Source organism: Seriola aureovittata, chromosome 15, assembly GCF_021018895.1.
Source record: "Seriola aureovittata isolate HTS-2021-v1 ecotype China chromosome 15, ASM2101889v1, whole genome shotgun sequence".
NCBI classification, from domain to species: Eukaryota; Metazoa; Chordata; class Actinopteri; order Carangiformes; family Carangidae; genus Seriola; species Seriola aureovittata.
In genome coordinates this window covers 18,089,203-18,111,134 of record NC_079378.1, presented here as the reverse complement: position 1 = coordinate 18,111,134, position 21,932 = coordinate 18,089,203, and the positions used below count along the sequence as shown (strand labels likewise).

The 21,932-nt window shown below is 39.4% G+C and overlaps 1 protein-coding gene across 2 annotated transcripts in view; it reads right to left on the bottom strand.

The window, feature by feature from the left end:
- Positions 1-1,359: 1,359 nt before the first annotated feature.
- The window catches only part of LOC130182910 (myotonin-protein kinase), a 33,804-nt gene continuing 13,231 nt past the window's right edge, over positions 1,360-21,932 (bottom strand). Inside the window, exons 12-15 of one of the 2 annotated variants that reach the window (XM_056398111.1) lie at positions 13,191-13,285; positions 11,839-11,906; positions 11,513-11,587; positions 1,360-6,752 (exon numbers count right to left, since the gene is read on the bottom strand). In XM_056398111.1, coding sequence (XP_056254086.1) covers positions 6,651-6,752; positions 11,513-11,587; positions 11,839-11,906; positions 13,191-13,285 — 340 coding nt within the window. In that variant the 3' untranslated portion in view covers positions 1,360-6,650. The remainder of the gene's footprint in view (positions 6,753-11,512; positions 11,588-11,838; positions 11,907-13,190; positions 13,286-21,932) is intronic. The other variant, XM_056398112.1, reaches the window with a different exon arrangement.

Here is a 21,932-nt window from a genome sequence, read left to right as displayed (position 1 = left end):
AGTGTTAGAACGAACATAAATACTTCTCCTCTAAGTGTTACAGTATTTTACCAGATGTAGCTTACCTTCTTTAGAGCTCCCATGGCGCTTCTCTCCTCCTTTTCTTCTGCCTGCTGATGTTAAGTCTGCATGTTACACTCAAACAAGCAGAAAACGAATCAGAATTTTTATTTATATTCCGAACAACAACAAGAACGTTGTTCATTCCAAACACCAACAGGAATTACCGCATGTAGCGGACATACCTGCTTTGGCATCAGTCACAAGCCATTAAAGAAGTTCATTGTAAGGACATGCAGAGTTATGGATCCCAAGTTGACACTTCCCAATCATCAAATTGATAGGAAACAGAAAGAAAGAAGCCTTCTCTCATAAACAGACCATGCTTTTAGCATGCCACAGGGATACACATCCAGACCATGGGTCAAAGGCTCAGCTTCAGAGGATCAACGAATGGATACCAGGCAAACTAGAGAGCATAGACAAAATCTCCAGTTTGAAACAATAAGATCTGCCTATTGATATTTGATTGTTTCTTATATAGGAAAAGTAACACCAGAAGGACTGATTATCAACTAAGGTGTGAATCCTGGCCGCTCTGTGTGTTAGGAAAATTATCCTATAAACTTAGGAATACCATCTGAAAACTCACAAGAGTAAGATGTTTATTCTTGCAGCAAGGGAACAAGTTACACAGAGTGAGTCTACAAGTACAGGAATTATATACAGAACATATGAGAGTGACCTCACATTCTTGCTGATATGAGTCACACTCAGTAGAAACAGTTTCATGTCTTCTCATGAGAAATGTGTGGGGCAGTAGCTGGGAGAAACAGAGAAGGTCCCTCTGTTCCTCTCTGATAATTCCTGTTTTGACAACACATACGGTTTTATAATATGACAAGTTCACTTCAGGACGTTTACAGTTCTCCTTTAGGATAATTATGTTTATCTAGTCATAAAGTATCATAACTTTTCCAACACTGTGCCATGCATGAATACACACACACACACACACACACACACACACACACACACACACACACCAACCTCCCAACAACCCACATTCCAATCCTGAGTAATGACCAGCAGAACACTCTTCAAAGATGCAGATCTTTCCTGTATATCAGGAAGAATATATAATTAAATATCTAACTGTTCTGTAAAGCATGTAGCGTTAACACCACAATTTAGAATTTACTCTTGTAGAAAAGGGGCACCAGTCCTCAGGGAGGACAACAATGAATTACTTCATTGATTAATGTTATCAAGCTAATATCAGCAGCCATGACTTCTCAATTCAATGGATCTCCAGTCTCTACTTCAAAAGAACACAACAGGACAACAACTGGGTGTAAATAAAGAATTTTATTAACTAAACTACTATCTACAGAGTAAATGCAATGTGTAATAATCATAAAGATGAAAATAATAATGAAATGAGCAGTGTGATGAGTTGGCAATGATGGGAGAGAATATGTTATGGCTATACAGCTAATGATACTACGTCTACAAAGGATGTTTGATGATTTTTATATTACTATATTTCAACATCAACCCAGTCATGAGCAGAGTGTTAAGACCGGCCAACTGTGAGTTGCGCTGTAGCTGGAGACCCTTGGCTGGAACCCAGGTGGCTGTGGTTGCCGTGGTAACCCTGGTGACGCAGGATCTAGGTGGATGCTCCTGGAGGCCGTGTCCCATTATCACGGTGACATATTATAAACTCTAATGCTCTTCACTTTGGCTGGATAACTTTAGAGGACACTGGCGTTGACCAGATGACTCTAAATCTGTCAAAAATCTTCAAAAAGGAAAACGTGATGATAACAAAAAAGTTACAACATTACTCTGAGGCACTTCTGTTGTTTTGGTTCAGTTGGTCTTGACTTGGCTTGAATGATAAAAACAGCAGATCGTGCGAGTAGACAAAAAGAATATTACTTGGAGCAGGTAGCAAAGAAAGGATAAAGGATGCGGACAAACAATAAAGTGCAAAAATGGCTAGGAGCTGTAGCTAAAAGCCTGTGGCCAAGAGCCATGAGTTTGTGGCAAGCAGCTGAGAGCAAAGAGCTGATGACTTAGAGCTACATAGCTACAGAGCAATGTGTGAATTGATCACGACTGTTTTATCCCCTGGGGGCTTGCGCACATTTCAGGGGCATTACCTGTCTTCTGCTGTGTTTCAACTTGGAGGAGAGAAATTTTCCACGGAACTTTTGAATAGTTTAATTCTAGAGTTTATCTATAGACTCGCACATCCGTCTTCTACCATGACCATAAAACATTAAATGAAACAACATAAACCTAATGGCACTAATAATGACAGACAGGAATAACATAAGTGTGGATTCCATATTACATCCTTCAAAACCTGAAATGAATCATAATACTAGTGGTAAACTGATCAAACAACACAATAAACATTCCTAAAGCTAGTAGTCTATACATGTGGATTACACAGCAGTTCTTTGACTGTAATATGGACATTCTGGATGTCATGTAGTGTGTGTTACTTTGTGTGAAGGATGCTGACAGTATGATCACATGAAAGATATTGTCTACATGTTACATTTCAACTATTCAATAGGTTAGAATTTTGGGATTGACCTATTACATAGAAACATCTCATGAGTTACAGAACAGTTAGATATTTATTTTTTCCTCAGATCTGTGTGTTCTGTTACTGTAAATTTTTCTCTTGAAACACCATTAAAACAGCATTTTACAGTATTATTGCTTGGGGGAAAGAAAAGTAATTTACAGTATTTTTTGCAATGCATTTTGGGAAAACAGAGAGTGACACGTTTGACTTGACAGTGCAGTTTGAATTTTTTCACCCATCTTCATCCTTCAAATGAATGGGTGAGTGTCTTTTTGCCTTGGTTGTTATAGGCAAAATACATCACATTTCCAATCAAGTTGTATTGATTATCTAGTAGAATGCCATTAAACAAGACGTGCTATTTTACTTGTAATGTTAGTCTTTAAGATACTTTAAGCTTATCTTTATGTTTAGGATTATTTCGCTAAAATGAACTGTATTCAGAGTGAATGTAAAGAGCATTGGACTTGAATTAAGTTTAAGTCATTTGAGATCAGAGTCTGAGCTGACACACAAACACAAGCAAACAGTGTGTACTTTGTCAGCTAACATTAGCTACTTCGATGTATAGCTGTACAATTGCTAAGTGGTAAAAAATCCTTCTGTTGTGATCTGAAAATGTTTCTATCTGTGTGACAGAGAAAGGACTCTGATCTAGATCCTCCAAACTACAGGGTGAGTTTCATCTTAACTTTACTTTGAGTTAGTATCTGCTAAGTGCACGTCTCCAAAGGACGCTGCTGATTTTAATTATTAATTATTATTAATAATAATTTAATTTAATGATAATGTTATTTTACAGTCGGGACTTAATTGACCGGGAGCTTGTTTGCTAATGTTAGCAAGCTAACTGTCATCATATGTTACTTCCACTATTATTACACTGAACAGAGCAGAAATAATGTGGCTGTTCAACACGGTTCAGTTCTATATCATAACACCTTATAATGTATAAAGGAAAAAGAACAAGACTCATCTATGAATGGGTAGAAGGATTTCAGTTTCCCTGGTACATATCATTTGCAGTGTGACAATGTCAATGCGTTTTTTTTCTTTGTCAAATTTCAGGTGAAACACCAGGAAGTTGTATTCACCACTTCATGATCAGCACTGAGGGGCACTTCGTTTGTGAGGGCACCCAACCAGCTGACCGCGCTCGCTGCAGTCTTTTCTACCCACTACAACTTCAATCTTCAGTCCCAAGATGATGCTGCATGCACACTGGAATTCATTCAAAGGTGAGATGCTTACATCCTTCAACTGGTACTGTGTGCTCACAGAAGCTTTGATCACGTTGACCTTGTATTTGTTGAGTTTTGTCTCACATGTTACATACATGCTGCCTAAAACATCTGATTACTGGAGCATGTTAAGGAAGCTTTTCTGACACTAATCAAGGCGAAACTATTACTTCCAAAACTACTATTACTTAATCGACACCATGAAAGTACATGTTTCTATTTCCCCACCTGAATACACACTCTTGTTTTTCAGGCCATTCATGGGCATAAATCCTGACAGAGGCACCAAGGCTGGACGGGTCAAAGTCTGGGGAAGGTCACCCTGAAAAAGATGGCATCAGTCAACCCTTGTGTCTCCAGTCTACTAAAGAAATTAAGGACTTTGAGTGAGATTCTACACAAGTCAGATCACACACTCACTCACTCACACACACTGTTAATGTCTTAGCCACACTCTTTTCTCAGTTCACTTGGCCACTCATTCACTCCTTAAGCTGTTCCCTCATATAATCCTTATAAATATACACATACAGTACAACATCTTATGTTAGAGACCCACTTGATTAATTTTGATAATATTTCTTGTGTGTGTTTAATGTTCATGCAGACTACAAGACTTGTGTTTTCACAAACTTAATAAAGAGAGATGTGGTTTGAAAAGACACTTTGAAGCAGTATTATTTGTCTTAAAATTTTAAGTTGCAATTTCAAAGACCATGTTTATTCAATGTATTAAAATATAGTTTTATAGCAAGACTGCCAAGGAATAATTTATCAACTCATAAAGTTTAGGGGAAAAAAATATAGTTCTTTTTGTTAGCAGTTATACTGCAGCATGTTTGATATATGTACTACAGTTAACGGTAAAAATATGCAAATATAGCTCCTGTGAAAAAAGTTTAAATAAACAGTAATAAAATGCCAATCCTTCATCAGTATTTTACTGTAAAAGTAGAAAATAACAGCTTTTTGCTGTATTTACAAAAACGGTAGCAAACTGTAAATAGCAGCAACAGCATAGTACTGTTAATTTTACAGTAAAATAATGGCAACCCTGCTTCCAGTTGTTTACTGTTCTTTAACAGCGAAAACATTTTACAGTGTAGCCCTAATCTAAAGGTGCCAGGTTAGAGGGAGATGGGAGTTGTTCCACACTAGCTCTGCTCTGGCTCCTGTTGCTTGGAAAATCAGCTAGCTGACCTTGATGTAGCCACTGATTCTGAAGAGAACTTGGTTCACTCTCAGTTTATCCTAAGCAGGTCGCTGCTGGTGAGGAGAAGAGTGTTGCAGTCTGCTGTGAGCAGGCTGGCAAGAGAGCTGTTGTTTCAGGTAGCAGAGTTGACCTGGGCTGGGGCCTTGGTGCTCCTTGAAGAGCCGAGAAGGGAGAGCAGGAGTTTCTTTCCAGAGCAAGCCAAAAAGAGAAAAGAACGAGAACAAAGAAGGAGATCTGGTTTTGTTTGGTGACACCCTTGGGGGGTCACATGTCACACACTGACCAACACTGACTGGTCAATGAGGTCCCTGGGGGAGGGTCATCCCCAGGTGTGAACAGTGAGGAACTGTGTGTGTGTGTTTTCATGCATGGCACAGAGAGGCCAGGATTCACATCTTTGTGATAATCAGTTCTTTTGTTGTTATTTTTCTGATATAACAAACAATTAAATATCAATAGGCAGAATCTTATTATTAAAAACTGGAGATTTTGCCTATGCTTTCCAGTTTGACTGGTGTCCATTCGTTGATCCTCTGGAGCTGACCCTTTGACCCCTTGGTCTGGTTGAGTGTCTCTCTGACATGCTAAAAGCATGATCTGTTTGTGAGAGAAGGGTCTTTTGTTTCTGTTTCCTATCAATTTGATAGTTTGATGGTGGGAAGAGTAAAAAAGTGTCAATTTTGAGTCCATAACTCTGCATGTCCTTACAATGAACTTCTTTAATGGCTTGTGACTGATGCCAGGATAGGTATGTACGCTACAGGCAGGTGATGCTTCTATGCAATAAGTCAATTCCCTGTCTATCCTAGACTGTGGGTTATTGAGTGCAATAAGGGGAAAAATTAGCAATTGCATCAATTCAATAAAACCCAGTCTAGATCACAATAAAGTTTGAAAAAAGATGGTGTTTGAGTCCTTTCTCAAACCATCGTAGTCTAAAATGTCTGAAGGTACTTTACTCATGGAGTGAACGGTGTGTTAGGTGTGTTTCGGTCTGCACCAGACTCAGTCTTCATACAACACTGACAAATTACACACTCAAGTTGTAAGTCTTCTGATTCTATCTGTGCATAGCATTTGAGGATTTCCATAGAACACATACATCTCTACCGTGTTTATGTAGCTTTGGTTCAGTAACTCTTCTACTCATTCCGACTTTTTGGTTGTAAAATTTGACAAGTTACATTTCAAAGGACACCAGGGTTGAACTTTCTTACTTTAGATACATCATTCTTGTAACAGGTTAAAGTAAGACAAGTATTTTTCTCTGTGTGCTCTGAACTCATTGCAGCTCTACTGTAACTTTCAGTCTGGTAAGCAGGCAAGGCAGGTCAGAAAATATCCTCATCATTTCTTCCTCATTAGCTCTCAGCAGTCTGAATTGCTTCTCTTATCAATTCATTTTGAGATGCTCCCACAGTAACAAGATACTCAAGACGTTCTCATCAGAAGCATTTTTGTTTTGCTTTTCCTTTCTTTTTAGGATGAGTTTAGGAGGCTGATGAGTGGGGCATTGAATGCGCATAGAGCAGTGGCTCAGTCCTCTGTGCTGCTATAATGGGAAGTCAGCATGTGTCACCTCAACATGCACTCATGTGAGGTCAGTATGACAGTGTCTCTCCCAGGCTTGGACCTTCCCCCATTCTGCACACACCAGTAGGTATAACTCACTCGTCACCTGTGGAAGTCGAACCTAGAGGGAAATACAAAAATAGATTAAAATTAAATCAAATTATATACCAGGTCGATTTTGGCCATTTGATTTGATATATTTGTAGGAACACTAGAACTGAAATAATAATAATGGTGGAGAATCCCATGATCTAAAGAAACTTTTTAAATTTGAAATTTTAATTCTTGCACAAACATAGTCAAATTAAAAGAAGCTAAATACTTGTGCAAACAGTACAGTATCAGTATCTTTTCGCTTAAATCAAGAGTTCAAGAAAACAATGTCAAAAAATTAGTTTCACTTTAATTAAAGTACTACACCTTAACTCTGGTGTTTTCAATTACTTTGTCTTATGATACCTCTGCTTAGCTGGTATGGTGGAGTTATTGTGAGCATTGCCTGGTCACCAAAATCCATGATAAAGGTTTTTATATTAAATGTGAAGTTAGTGATTCTAATTTCTCAACTTCATGTTGCTGACTTTGCTGAATGCAATGGGAATCACAACGCAGGAAGACAGTTTAATGTCAGCGAGAAATTGCTTCATGACTGGCGGCGCAGCTGGAAGCCATTGAAAAACAAAAGTGTCTGATCCCTGTGTCAAAAAACAGGATTTACATTAAAGCGATTGAGGTGGCAAGAGATTTAGGCAATAATTTCAGTGGCTGGCAGGTAGAGAGAGAGGGACTGTCACTTCACATAGGGAACTCGCATTTCACAAAAGATGCCAAGAGACTACAATGAGAAAATGATAAAATTCCAGCACTTCATAATTAAAAAAAGAATTCCTATGGACTTGGACAGATAGGGAACATGGATTAGGTTTCCATGTGCTTTGAAATGCCCCCCGATCGCACTGTTAATAAAACAGGAGAAATCTCATTTCACCATAGTCCTGTCATGTTGTGCAGATGGCACAAAACTGTAGCCACTGGTCATCTTCAAAAGGAAAATGGTCCCCAAAGAGCGCATACCAGCCGGTGTTTCTGTACTAGTGCATGAAAAGGGCTGGATGGAGGAGAAGGGCATGATCAACTGGATTAAAACAGGTGAAACCTACTAGTACATTTCAATGAAGTAGTCTTTAATAGAAAACCTTTTTTTGCTGACAGTAGACCCTCAAAAACAGACTGCGTCTTATTTACCAATGCGTTTTATTTACCAGTTTTTACAGTAGGCAACCCTGTCTCCTTGAAATTATTTTTATATACTACCAAACTGTTCCCAGTTATGTTGAGGTGGAAATGTAATCTCTGGCTAGATTATGCTGCGAGGCAATGTGTTTTCTTTTTTGCATGGATGAATGAAGTGCTACATTTATTAACAGCAGCTGTATCTCCAGAAGTTGGTTGGAGTCAAATTGAAAACACCTACGTGGGTGTACTATGGCTGTGTATGGCTGCACATTTCTAACTGTCATTTTCGTTGCTTCTTTACTTTATGGTGTACGTCTCCTTTTGCTTATTATACATACACAATTGTGGTATTGCTACTTTTACTTAAAGGGGCATTAGACAACTTTTCTGTGTTTAAAACTTTTTATAATCACTTTTTAATGCCAATGAGTGAAAAGGCTGTTACATAAGCCAAAAGATGAGACATTCCCCTACTTACTAGGTTGCCTCTATCGGCCGTGGTCAGCTACTTTTGTGAAGACCTTCGGGTCGCGCTTTCCTGGAGAAATGAAGCGTGCTTGCTCCCGAGTGCAAGCTCCCATACAGCGGCAACAGAGTGTTGTAGCAATAGTAACAATAGCTCAGAAATTGAGTCTGCTATGGATGGCTTGTTGTTTGAAAATTTCTTTGTCAGCTAATGTTATGAGGCAATCAACGCCAGATCAATGCAGTGTAGCTATGTTACAGCTAGGTGGCTAACTTTTGCTTGCTTGCTTGAACACTTGTTATTCTTATAAACTTACAATCTGAGTGAGTATGTTAGTTTACTAGTTTTTTTCTGTTGTCCTGCTGACAATCAGAAAAACAAACAGGACTGAAAATATGACATCCTTGGTTGAGCCAGCTAGCTGTAACTTTGCCACGCTGCATGGATCTGGTGTTGGTTGCTTCGTAACATTAGCTGGTAAGTAATTTGCAAACGTCAAGCTAGTTAGTATCATGGAGCCAATGGTCAAAATAAAATCTAGGAACGTTGCCATAAGACAAAAACCAAAGCACTGGCAAGTCAGGGCAATACTACATCTACACCAAGTAAGCATTCAGGAATTTTTAGTCATCCAACATCAACAATTGAAGGAGAATCTGAGTGGTTCATTTCTAACTTGAAGATGACTGACCAATGTCAACATTACCAATATGTACATATAACAGATGATAAAACCTTATCACATGAAATGACTATGCTTTCTCTGCTTATGACATTCCATTCTACAGCTGGGATATGTGTATAAACCTGCTGCACACGCAACAGAGTTATTTGGTGATACTGAAATGTTATCTCAACAGGGATGATTTTCAAATGGCTGGAGTTGGACATTTTGGAGTGTTGTGTCGGATGAGGAAAAGGCGAACAGCTTTATGAAAAGCCTTGGCAGATGTCAACATCCATCACTGGATGTGGCGAGTCGCGTGAAAGACTACATGATATCTTCTTCTGCGGCACATGACGCACTCACAGATTATTCTCAACAGACGCTGGCTGAAGGATGTTGAAAAGTTTCTGACCTTTTGGTAAGACTAAACAACGTTATCTTGTCTACTAAAGTTTGTCAGGTTTTAGTGTTTACAAGAAGTGAATGTGGAAATATAAATTGATGATGCCCATATATGACTGGGTAGTGCAACAGGCATATGTCTGAAGTAAATTTTTTTATGAATCTTGAATTTTTTTCTTTGCACCATAGGAAAACATCAGATCTCGAGTCCTTTCAAAACTATATTCTGATGTATGCTGGCAAGCGGATTGCGTTCTCTCCTGAAGCAAGGACCTCCTCGCTGCACTGCACTATAATCACCACAACCACTGGCCAGTGCATGTCAATTAGAAAGGCGAAGTTTCATAAGTCATATGTGTGAGAACATATTTTATTTTTTGTTTGCCTGAGGAATTATGAGGAGAGTTCAACAAGTTCACTAGAGAATGATGCCATCACTGACGTGGGAATGCCTTGGTAGAATCTCTCTAGATGAATTAAAAACCACACAGTAAAATGTCACTGTCAACTGATCTTAAACTTGTTGTTTTTTCATACAAAAGAGAGTGTACAGCAAGAAGTCCAAACATTACCGTCTATCACAAGGAGCCACTGTGTTTGATTATGGTTGTTGCAACAATATAGATTCTCAATCTCCTATTCTGTGGATTATATGCCACTGTAATTTAATTTCATTGATTTAATTTCATTTTTTCTCTCTCTCTCTCTCTCTCTACATAAAGGACATGACTTCAGTTACTTGACAGACAATGGGAGCAAGAAAAATTCTAGACAGTTCTTTATTATAGATATCTATTGACAGACTTGTAAAACAGTACAAAAAACTTTATGTATATACAAACATTGTAAAACTTGTAAAAAGATATGTGCATTTTAGTTTTATAAAATAAAGCAGCTTGTATAAGAAAATAAAAGGTAGTTTTTCGTTGCAGGTAATGAACTCATGCTGGAACACTGAACACATTTTCACAGATCATGCGTTTTCTTTTCTTTCACAGCAAACTTTTTTACTTTGTCCTTGTCCTCCACCCTCTAGCATCACTGTCTCTGCTTTCATCTAGTAGAGATGCTGCATAGCCTTTAGAAAGGGAAACCTGAAAAGAAAACAGTGACAGTGTATAAAATGGCATATGATACTGTGATACATAACTTATTTGATGTATGCTGATTGACAGTGACAGAAAAATAAACTTTGTAAGTGTATTTATAGGTTACAACAAATAAACTACTAGAAACTAGATGTAACATGATGTTTTTTTCAGAACCTGTAACTCTGTGAATTTGGGCTGTATGAATAACATTTGATTGATTGACTGTTATAACGGACGTCAGTTTATGATTGTCCTTGCCGGCACAACCACTAGACCAATTCAGTACAGTTAGTTGAAAGTAAGTCTATTGTATTACACTGAAACATTTGTGCATCTATTCAGCTAAACAAGAGTTGTACTTGAAACTCGTGTCAATGATGAAGTGTGGCGACTCTATAATTAGGCTATAATATTCTGCGTAACTACTTCACTAAATGTTAGCATTAGCATCCAGCAAATTCAGCTGTGCTGACACTGCTAAGGGTCATGCTGAAAGCTACACAAAATAGCCATTGATAAAGCTGACTAGCAAGACAACACCGACATCTCATATGTATGTATCAAGAATTGATTAGTAATAAATAACCCTATGTTATATTGTGCTAGCCAACAAGATAACTATTTTACAGTTTATAAACACAATTTCAAATAAATATTACGTTTGTCAAACAGTAAAAACTACGTAATTTCACTTACCTCATCTGTCAACATGATGCCGGTCAATCTCATGCAGTGTCACTGTTTTGGTCGATGCACGCTCATGCCCAAGGAGTACGAACACGGCCGCGAGAGCGAGCAACAGAAGGCTGACTGAACGTCACTTCACTGCCACGAGTGTCGCTAAAAACAACCAATTTTGGGATCTTATCTAATGCCCCTTTAAGTAAGTAAAAGAACTGAATACTTCCTCTGTAATAAAGTAATCTTCCACCTGCAACTAAAAAACATATCAATGTCAGTATTGCATTTAAAACACTACATCTGTTGAATCCTGATTATAGTTTGGATTTTTTCTGTACCCTGTGGAACAGGAGCAGGTGACGATGAAGAGGAATCACCAGTGGGTAATGGCAGGCTGGGAGTGCTTTCTTCCTCTGTAACACATGCAAGTTAGACCAGTGAACAGCTATGTAGAAACTTAAGAATTTTACCAGCTGTACACATTTCATGTCAAATAGACAATCTCTGTTTGCCCATTACCAAGCCTGGTCTTAGTTACTTACCCAAAGCTGCCTTTCCAAATGAATTAGACAATTACACAGGTTACATGCTGTTTAAAAATTGTTCTTGTTTTCCATGTCAGGCAGAGAAAAAGAATATAAAAGTGGATTAAAGATAGGCTTACATCCCCTGGTATGTCCACACAGTGGGCAGGCAGAGCAAGAGTGGCTGGGCAGATATTCAGCGCTGTGACTGGAGAAGAGAGAGGCACATCAGAGGCCATGATGTAAAGCAGCGCTGTTGCAGGCATTAAGTCTTGGGATGCACTGCTTGCTTGTCAGATTTGTATCAAGACAAAGAAACAGAACAGAACTAAAAACATGACATGTTTGTGGTGGTGAAAGGGATGACAATGTGAAAAGGAGGGAGAGAAGGAGTGATGGAGAAAAGTAATGAATTAAAGGATCAGTGTGTAGGATTTAAGGGGATTTATTGGCAGAAATGGAATGTAATATTCATAATTATATTTTACTTTGTATATAATCACCTGAAATCAAATATTGTGTTTTTGATAGCTCAGATATTTCTACAGTAGCCCAGAACAGACAAACCAAGAGACCACTGGTCCCGAGAGGTCCTTTTGTGTGATTATGTTATCTGACTGCTGTTGGTTCTCCTTCATGCTTGGATTGGGAGTTGGTTGCAATCTGTAACCTCACCACTAGATGCTACTAAATCCCACAAACTGGTCCTTTAAGAGAATCGAACTACTGACTGTGGCTTATCATCGTCACACATGGATTAAGGTACAGTACATGCTTTTTGTCCACATGCAGGAGTTGTGGTCATTATTCATAACACCTTCATCCGTCAGTCGAGCAGCAGGAAGACCATCATCACTGCATCTTTAAAAAGTGCATAACACTGTATTGATTTATGGAAACAGGAATCCAAGTTCCTGCATACCAAGGCTATTCCTAGAGTGGGTATTTATCACAATGCTCTAACTGAGGCCTCCAGCATAAGCAGATGCTGCTGGGACTGTGCACCACTGTGTTTATTTTGAATGGCTCATATTGTCTGGAACTCATTCCACCTCACATTTATGTTGTTCTTCAGAGACTCAGGACTGTGAATAAGTACTTGGGTTGTGTGGATGTCTGTGTGATTAGGTAATGTTACTGAAATACCTGACTTGTTTTTAACCAACTTGGCTGAAGGCACCACTGTGGCTTTGAACATGGCTTTGATTTCATTGCTTTTCATCAGCAGTTGCATGGGAATTTGCTAGTTGTTACAGTAAAAACACACCTGTGTTTAGGTACACAATAATATTAAAATAAACCTTTGTCATATAATGAATGTCATTCCATGGCTGTGGTCTTCAAAGTGTCAAAATGATACTGGTTCCTATGATGCCATTGTATAACTGCATAGTATATAAGGTGAAAGAGAACGGTCCATGCTGTAGAGAGATGATTATAATGATGATCAAGATAATGGTGTGATGAAGAAGCAGGGGTGGTGATCACTTGCCTGATTCCTTGGGGGCTCTCCAGTCCTGCATCTCCCCCTTTAATCTCTCCATTTCTTTCTCCAGCTCACAATATCTTCTCTCTGCTTTGTGTAACCTGATGGTGGATAAAAAATGAAAGACTGTGAGTTTTCATCACATCCTCCTACAGTTGTTTTGTTTCACCAAGCAAGTCAAGTGAAGCTGGGATGATATACTGCCACCGCTATGGATGCTTGTCTTTATTTCAAGGGTAAATCAAATCCAAAATATAATTCTATGCTTGTAATTTCTCCAGGTGAGGAAAGTTTAAAACTTTAAAAACACAGATACAGTGAATTTTTGTCTTTTGTCCACTGGATCCAGCAAATAAGACCATGTCAATTCAGAGTTAGTTGCCTTCCATTGACTAATTCTAAAAAAGATTTTTAACATTTTCATCGCACTTTTTTTTTTTTTTTTTTTACAGTACACTTATAAGACGTAATAAGCCATACTTTGTATCAAATTAGATAAAACTATTAATACTATGTTCTTTATTAGACAGTAAACATAAAACGTTATACCCTATTTAGACACTACAGGCTACACCTAAATTATGCTGTAATCAGAAACTGCCTACATGTTAGATCCAAAATAAATTAAAGCTACAAGCAGCGTTAATCAGGCTCTGGCGCTCCTGTGCACCTCGGGGGGCTCGCAGCAGGGCAGTTAAACCAGCCGCGCATCCTAGCAGTTGCTAGACACCGTACCCAGGGGTTAACAAGACAGTCTGCCTGCACAACTCCAGTGTGGAGTCTCATCCGGTGCAGGCTCTAATCTCATGCCGGCTCCAGTGTCAGGACGGGAAGTGCACGCAAGAAAAATCATCTGAACACTAGAAATGCTTTTGTTGTTGATTTATATTTAATTAATCAACATTGTAAATTGAAAACCATTAATTTCTTAAATGTAGCGCACTTGTTGATTTTGCCTATTCCATCTACGTAGCACGTAACATGGGTATCTACTGTATATCAGTGTAGCAACATACTGATTCAAGTCTGCTAGCAACCATATTTTATTCACACATGCATTACATTACAGTGCCTATAAAAAGTATACCCTTAGATGTTTTCCCCTTTGATAGCCTTTATAAATGGAATCATGGTCAATACAATTTGGCTTTTTTGGCAAGAATTTACAAAAAAAAAAACTCTTTAGTGTCAAAGTGAAAACAGATTTCTACAAAGTAATGTCAATTAATTAAAAATATATAATGTAAAATAAGTGATTGCATAAATATTTTCCCCCTTCAAGTCAGTATTTAGTAGATGCACCTTTGGCCACAATCACACGTCTAGTCTGATGGCCAAAAAGCTCTATTTTGGTCTCATCAGACCAAAGAACCTTCTTCCAGTTGACCTTGGAGTCTCCCACATGCCTTTGGGAGAACTCTAGTCAAGATTTAATATGAGCTTTCTTCAACAGTTCTCTTTGCCACTCTCCCATAAAGCTTTGACTGGTGAAGAACCCAGGCAACAGTTGGAGTTAAAAGCTTCAGCAGCTGAGATGGGAGAGACTGTATACACCTTCAGAGTAGTCATAGGTTTCTTGTTGGCCTCCCTCACTAGTCTCCTTCTTGCACGGTCACTCAGTTTGTGAGGACGGCCTGTTCTAGGCAGATTTACAGATGTGCCACATTCCTTCCATTTCTTAACAATGGATTTAACTGAACTCCAGGGGATGTTCAGCAACTTATACTTTTCAGTAACCTTTTCTTGGAGTTGCTTGGAGTGTTCTTTTGTCTTCATGGGGTAATTGTAGCCAGGAATACTGGTTAACCAGTGACTGGACCATCTAGACACAGGTGTCTTTATAGTACAATCACTTGGACACATTCACTGCACTCAGGTGATCTCCATTTCACAAATTGTGAGACTACTAGCACCAATTGGCTGGACGTCTGTTGAATTAGGTCAGTCACTTTAAAGGGGGTGAATATTTATGCAATCACTTATTTTACATTATATATTTTTTAATTAATTGACTTTACTTTCTAGAAATCTGTTTTTACTTTTACATGAAAGAGTTTTTTTTTTTTTTTTACAAATTATATTGACCATGATTCCATTATATAAAAGTAATAAAAGGGGAAAACATCCAAGGGGGTGAATAGTTTTGTCCATATAGCCTAGTGACATCAGTTCATAGAAAAACATTAAGCTTGTTGATCTCTCTCTTGTTCTCTTCCTATATTTCTAAAAAAACACTTCTCAAACATAATTTACCTTTGAAGAGTATGACAGTATTTTAGTGCAAACATCTGAATTTAATATGGAAAATGTATTTCATGTTACACAAAACGCTGATGTGTCTACTTGTACTGTAAACCTGAAGATCTTTTGAAGAGATGAGGCTAATAAATATTTTAACTATGCAAGCAATCTCAGCACACATGTGGAGGGCAGGAGTAGTTAATTAAAACCATATTAACATGATTATTATAATATATTATATATATTATAATAATTAACATAATTAGCCTCTGCTTTATTTCATAGCCTCAACATTTGTTATTACTTTAGATGGTTCCACGTAACTCTTATATATACTTTACACCTGAAGGGCTTTTGGAAGACATACAGGCCAATAAACATTTTAACTATGTTTAAATATATAACAGTGTCAGCATACGTGGAAGACAGGAATAGTTAAAACTGTATTTATTATTTTAAAATGCACTAACTTACCTGTGTTCTTCATGGTATAATCAATGTAAATTATTAAGTGCTCCACAAAAAAAAAAAAAACCACACATAAAATGACAAACTTATCAAACATTCTGTTGCCCTTTATTAAGCACAGCAACAACAATAGTAGTGACCTACAAAGCCATTACTTCTCCATTTGACATTCACAGTATGTCAAGTATCCTTTTCCATCACTCATCTCCTCACAAAACTTCCACGTCTTCCATATTGGAAAACTGAAATTTGAATGGCTCCAAGATGGCTTCCCTTTCTTGTTCATCCAGGTTTGCACTTTCTTCCTCAACCCAAAGTTTGGCATACTGCTGTTCAGCCTCTGCCAGTTCCTCTTCTCTTATCTGGATTGTATCGGCCAACTCCACCTTGGCAAGAAATGCCGGTTCCTTTCCAACCATTCTGCTGCCTTTTTGCTGTCATGCGCAATCCTGGACTCAACGTTGCCCTATGGAAAAAACAGAGAGAAAAAGGTTGTTCCTATAGCATAACTGCTACACAAACAGTATAATAACCTCTATTATTCACATAAAAATAACATATTGCATTTCATCTTTTCAGATCTACATATATTGTATATAGTATACACTTTAGTTGTAAAGTGTCATTTTGCTACATTCTTTGCTCTGTGCTAGCTTTTTGTCAGGATAACTGTCACGGGTTGCCATGGCGGAAACATTATGTTTGAGATTTTGTTGTGTTGTGTTGTTTGATTTCCTGTTTTTTTTGTAGTTTGTTTCCTTGTGTGTCTTGATGTTTGTACTTCCTGTCTTTGTCCTGTTTCCCTGCTTGTTGATTGTCTGCCCCACCCTAATGTGTTTCACCTGTGTTCAATCACCCTTGCCTCCCTTGTGTCTATTAAGTCTCTGTCCTCCCCTTTGTCTTTGTCAGTTCGTCTGTTATTGTCCCATGAGTTACCGGTTAAGTCCTTGTCTTCCTCGTGCTTCTGGTTCCTGTGTGAAGTCCCTGTTTCCTTGAGCTTTGGTTTTCTGTTTCACTCCCCAGTGTTACTCCGTGCTACCTGTGCAGTTTCCTTGTGTTTTTTTGAAAGTAAAATAATTTCATTCCTCCAACACCCTTGTGTTTGGCATGCATTTGGGTCCAGCTTACCTTAATCGTGACAGTACGAACTGAAAAAATGGTCCCAGCAGCCTATGCCAGTTTCATGGCTTTTTAAAGCTTGCCTCACGGTCAACCTCAATCCTCCCAGCCAGCACCCCCGTCGTCAGGCCCTTTTGCTTGCTGACTGACTCGCAGTCAGATTCGGATCTGGAGGACCCTGAGCCGGTTCCTTTTTGGGGAACTTGGCTAGCCTTTCCTGGGAGGTATCAAGGGTTGGAGCCCCTGGAAAGAAACGCAGGACACAGAGACGCCGGTTCCCCAAGCAGCCTCTGCCCCAGAACTCAAGCTACCAGTCCTGCATCTCCAGCTTCCAGCCCAAGTCCCAACTACCCCGCTATCCAGAGCCTCAGCTCTTCTACAGTGACCATGAGCCTTCGCCAACCACCCTGGCTAACACATCAGCTGTTCCAGCGTTGCGTTTCCTAGTTGACATCTCTTTGGCTCCTGACTCAATTCATGGGTCGACCATCTTGGCTGACACATCAGCTGTTTCAGCGTCGGGGGTCCCTGTCGACTCCTCCCTTGTTCCTGAGTTGGTGGTTCTGGGCAACGTCACTCCTGTTCCTCATGTCCCATCAGCGGACCAGCTGACTCCTGATTCTGGTTCCCAATTGTCGGTCCGGCCGACTCCTGTTCCTGATTCCCACTCAGCAGCCCAGCCGACTCCTGCTCTTCGTGTCCTGTCGGCAGCCCAGCCGACTTCTGATTCTGTATCCCATTCAGTGGTCCAGCCAACTCCTATTCCTGATTCCCAGTTGGCAGTCCGGTCAAATCCTGCTCCTTGTGTCCTGTCGCCGATAGCTGACTTCTGATTCTGGTTCCCAGTCAGTGGTCTGGCCGACTCCTGCTCTTCGTGTCCTGTTGGCAGTCCAGCCGACTCCTGTTCCTGATTCCCAGTTAGTGGTCCGACTGAATCCTGCTCATCGTGTCCTGTCGGCGGCCCAGCTGACTTCTGACTGTGGTTCCCAGTCGGCGTTCCGGCCGACTCCTGTTCCCCAGTCACAACCCGATCACCTCTCGGTCGCCCTTCAGGGGGTCCCCGTCTTCGCCGTCCTCCCGCTCTACATCTGCAGAAACGACTTCCGGGTCACCCCACTGAAGTGCCCAGCCTGTCCGTATGGCCTCCGGGCCGTCCTCCCAAGTTTCCCTGTTTTGCCCCTGAGCATTAATTGATACTCTTCCGCTCTGCCCTTGTGATCCCAGGCTCCTTCCTTTGCCCTGTTACTTTCCTTCCTGTCCACTGGCCCCTGGATTTTATCTTAATTTGGACAACAAATAACCTGAGCGTTGCAGTCAACATCTTAAGACCTTTGCCCTTGCTAAACTCTTTACAAAAAAAGTTGAACAAAGCTGGACACACACTTATATATAAACACTAAGCTTATGTTATCCTCAGAAAAAAAAGCCAATGCTACTATAAAACTTTAGGAGCTAACACCAGCCAGCGTTGGTGTAACTAACTTTACAATGACAAATAGCACATCCAAATATGTAACATTTGGTCATTTGTGAGATTTAGATTTACACATATTGACAACGGTGGCTATTAAAACGGCAAATATTCGCAAGACCTGTACATTCAGATCTTTTATTGGATATATAGAATCATTCACTTACCGTTGACCATCAGTGACACCGACATACCCGAGTCCTTAGGGAGAAGTTAACAAAAAGTTTATTTCCGGTCTAATACTGGAGCTGGCCTGAGATCAGAGCCTGCACTGGAAGCGCGGCCATACAGGATCGCTCTCGGGGCTAAGATTGCTTGCATCCTTCCCCAGATCTGTGTCTTGACCAATCCTGTCTTTCAGGTCTATGGACAGTTCTCTCGACCTCCTGGCTTGGTTTTCACTCTGACATACACCATCAAGAGACCTTATATAGACAGGTGTGTGCCTTTGCTAATATGTACAATGAATTCAATTAGGCACAGGTGGACTCCAATCAAGTTGTAGAAGCATCTCGAGGACCATTGATAGAAGTAGGATGCACCAGTTGCAAGTGTCATAACAAAGGGTCTTTATACTTATGTAAATGGCATATTTCAGTCTTTTATTTTCAATAAATGAACAAAAAACTCCAAAAACCTGTTTTTGCTTTGTCATTGTGGAGTATTGAGTGTGGATTGATGAACAAAAAAAATTAATTGCATGGCTAGAGTGGGAGTGCCTCTAAAATTTATCTTAAAAAAATCTGTTACTCATCCTTACGGCCAAATATTTCAGTCTTCACACATAATTTCTTCCTTAATAGTAAACAAATTTGTCCCGTTTCATACAAAGTGTCTACTGTATTAAAGAGACTAACAGTATTTGAACTGGGAGCCTCAAACTGATGTGGCTCTGATGCTGTGATCATTTTGCTGATGTTATGTGCCATTTTTTTTTAAATGGCAGAAGTTTGAGAGGTTCGCTGACCCCTTTCCCCCATAGATTTGTATGAGCTCTGTGTCTTCAACAGCCAGACACACACACAGACACACACACACAGACACATTCTCAAAACTTCAACGTCTTTGAAATTCAACTACTTGAGCATTTTTTCAGCTACAGACTTTATTCAAACTTTAAACTGTTCACAACACTTCCAGCTATTAAGCAATTATTCAGCGTACTGATATCTTGAATTAAGATTTCTACTGCTAGGGATGAAGTTCATCTTTCAGTTACTAATAAGAATTATTACTTCTTCACATATTTAAGGCATTTTATTCCTACTTACACCTTTGGCAGTAAATAATTTGGCTTTCAACTGTTTCAAAAACATGTTTCAGTTCTCAGCTTTTGCAGCTAATAGACTTCAGCTCCTCCAGTTTATCATTTTGGCATCTAATTTTTCAAAGCAGTGTTGATCAGTTAATATGAGCTGCTTTTTCAGCTATTTTAGCATTGTGTCAGTAATCTCCTTCAGATTCTCTTCAAATTATAAGTCTTGATTTTTGGGGGGGGGGTTTCAACCAATTTAGGCATTACAGTTGACACTATGGACTCATTTCTCTCTCACAAGAGAAAACACTACTATCACCTTTAACACTCTCTCATACCCAAAGCGGGGTCTCATGAGGAATCACAGACCCCTGCCATAAACCATCCTACATTCCAAGCTGAACTGATAACCATTGTTCTACATTTGTAAAGCATGTTAAAATGTCATTGAACTAAATGTCTCATCACCATGTAATTCATTTATTATTATTCTGGAAAGATTTCTATGAATTATGGTCCAAAATTCATTTCTGTAGTCCAAAAGGAAGCAGTTCTGAGGTAAATATCCACCACGTTACAATACTGCCATGTAAGGACCACCATGGACCCCTTATCCTCTAGGGAATTAACCAATACATCCAACTTCACTTTACTATTTGATGTCATAGCTTTAGCAATGTATTTGTGTGATTAAGAATAGCTATATTTGTGTTAGTCAATGTATTCTATGTGTACTATTAACCCACGGTAATATCATTAGCTCAGTTGTATATTCCAACCAATAGATATGTAATTCATGTAGGCTGTTACTAAATATGAATGGGCCATGGTGGGAGTAGAATACGCAACACTTGCACGTAAAACCAAATTAAATAAAACGAACATAAGATTTTATTTCTCTCTTTCTCTATTGAAACAAAGAAAAGAGAGGGAAAATCTAACGGGTGGCAATAACTGTCAAACTGTCGAGGGGGTGTGTAGCAGTTACACAACCCCCGACAGGATAAAACAGCTGGATCCTCCGGCACACGCTCTCCTACGTTCTTGTCTCTTACTTGAGCACTAGCTCACGTTTGTTTCTTGTCTTAAACTTAGCTTTATTACTTTGGTACCAACTTCGTAAATTTTTCCACATTTTCTTTGTTCTAATTTTTCTTGTACTTTTGTGCGCGATTTTTGTCTTTGTTACTCCAACAAGCCAGACCTTCCAAAATGAATCACACACAGGTGTGCATCAAGATATTTTGTCATGCCTTTTTGACAAATTCAATTTTTGTTTAGAAGATTTTGAAGGTTTTGTGTCGTTTGGCCAACACCAATTCCTTCCAAGTTATCTGGCAAAGTAAATTGAACACGAACGCTTATTCCGCCATAAACCTCTGGCCCTTCGGCTACACGCCTGACCAGGACCGACTGACCAGATTTCGAGAGTGCCTACGGAAGAAAGTCTGCTGGCAGACTGCGCCAATGCTGACCCACCGACACACTGGCAGAGCCCGTTACCCCTGGCAACGGTCGTCATCTCTGGGAGAACCCAGTTGGAGCGTGGCGTCCCGGTTGCATAGCAACCTTAACTCCTGGCTCCAGCCAACACCTCAATAGCGCGCCCCAACTCAAAGTAAGCTACTCCATCCTAATATATATCCTAATATAACATGACATGACATTCCTCTAATAACACTGTCTAATAAAGTTATCATTGGTCCATGATGGAGGGAATTCAGTGTTATGTATTACAGCATAATTTGTAGAATGGCATCTTTTGGATCTGATATGACACTGTATCTTATTTCCAATTATACTATGATCTTGTAAAATAGTGTCTGACAGATTAGACTCTCCTATTTTATTTCTAATTACAGTATAATTTGTTGGAATAGTGTCTAAGTATTGCTTATTTTAGTTCTAATAGGTAATTACAGTACAAATTAGGTATGCCCTGTGGTGTCTAAATAGGGTAGGACTATGCTTGTTTACCATCTGATAAGAAGATAAAGAAATTAATGTCTAATTTGATACAAAGCACAGCTTGTATTATGTTTGAGTTTAGCGTTTGAACCCTGAAATGCAGAGACAGCGGCAAAAGCCATCTTTAAGGTGTTTAGAGTTAGTAGGGAAACAAGCAACCGGCAGGTGGTGGCGGCTGCGGACTGGCTGGCGTTGCAGGTGAAGTTGGCAAGCTGGCAATCACAGT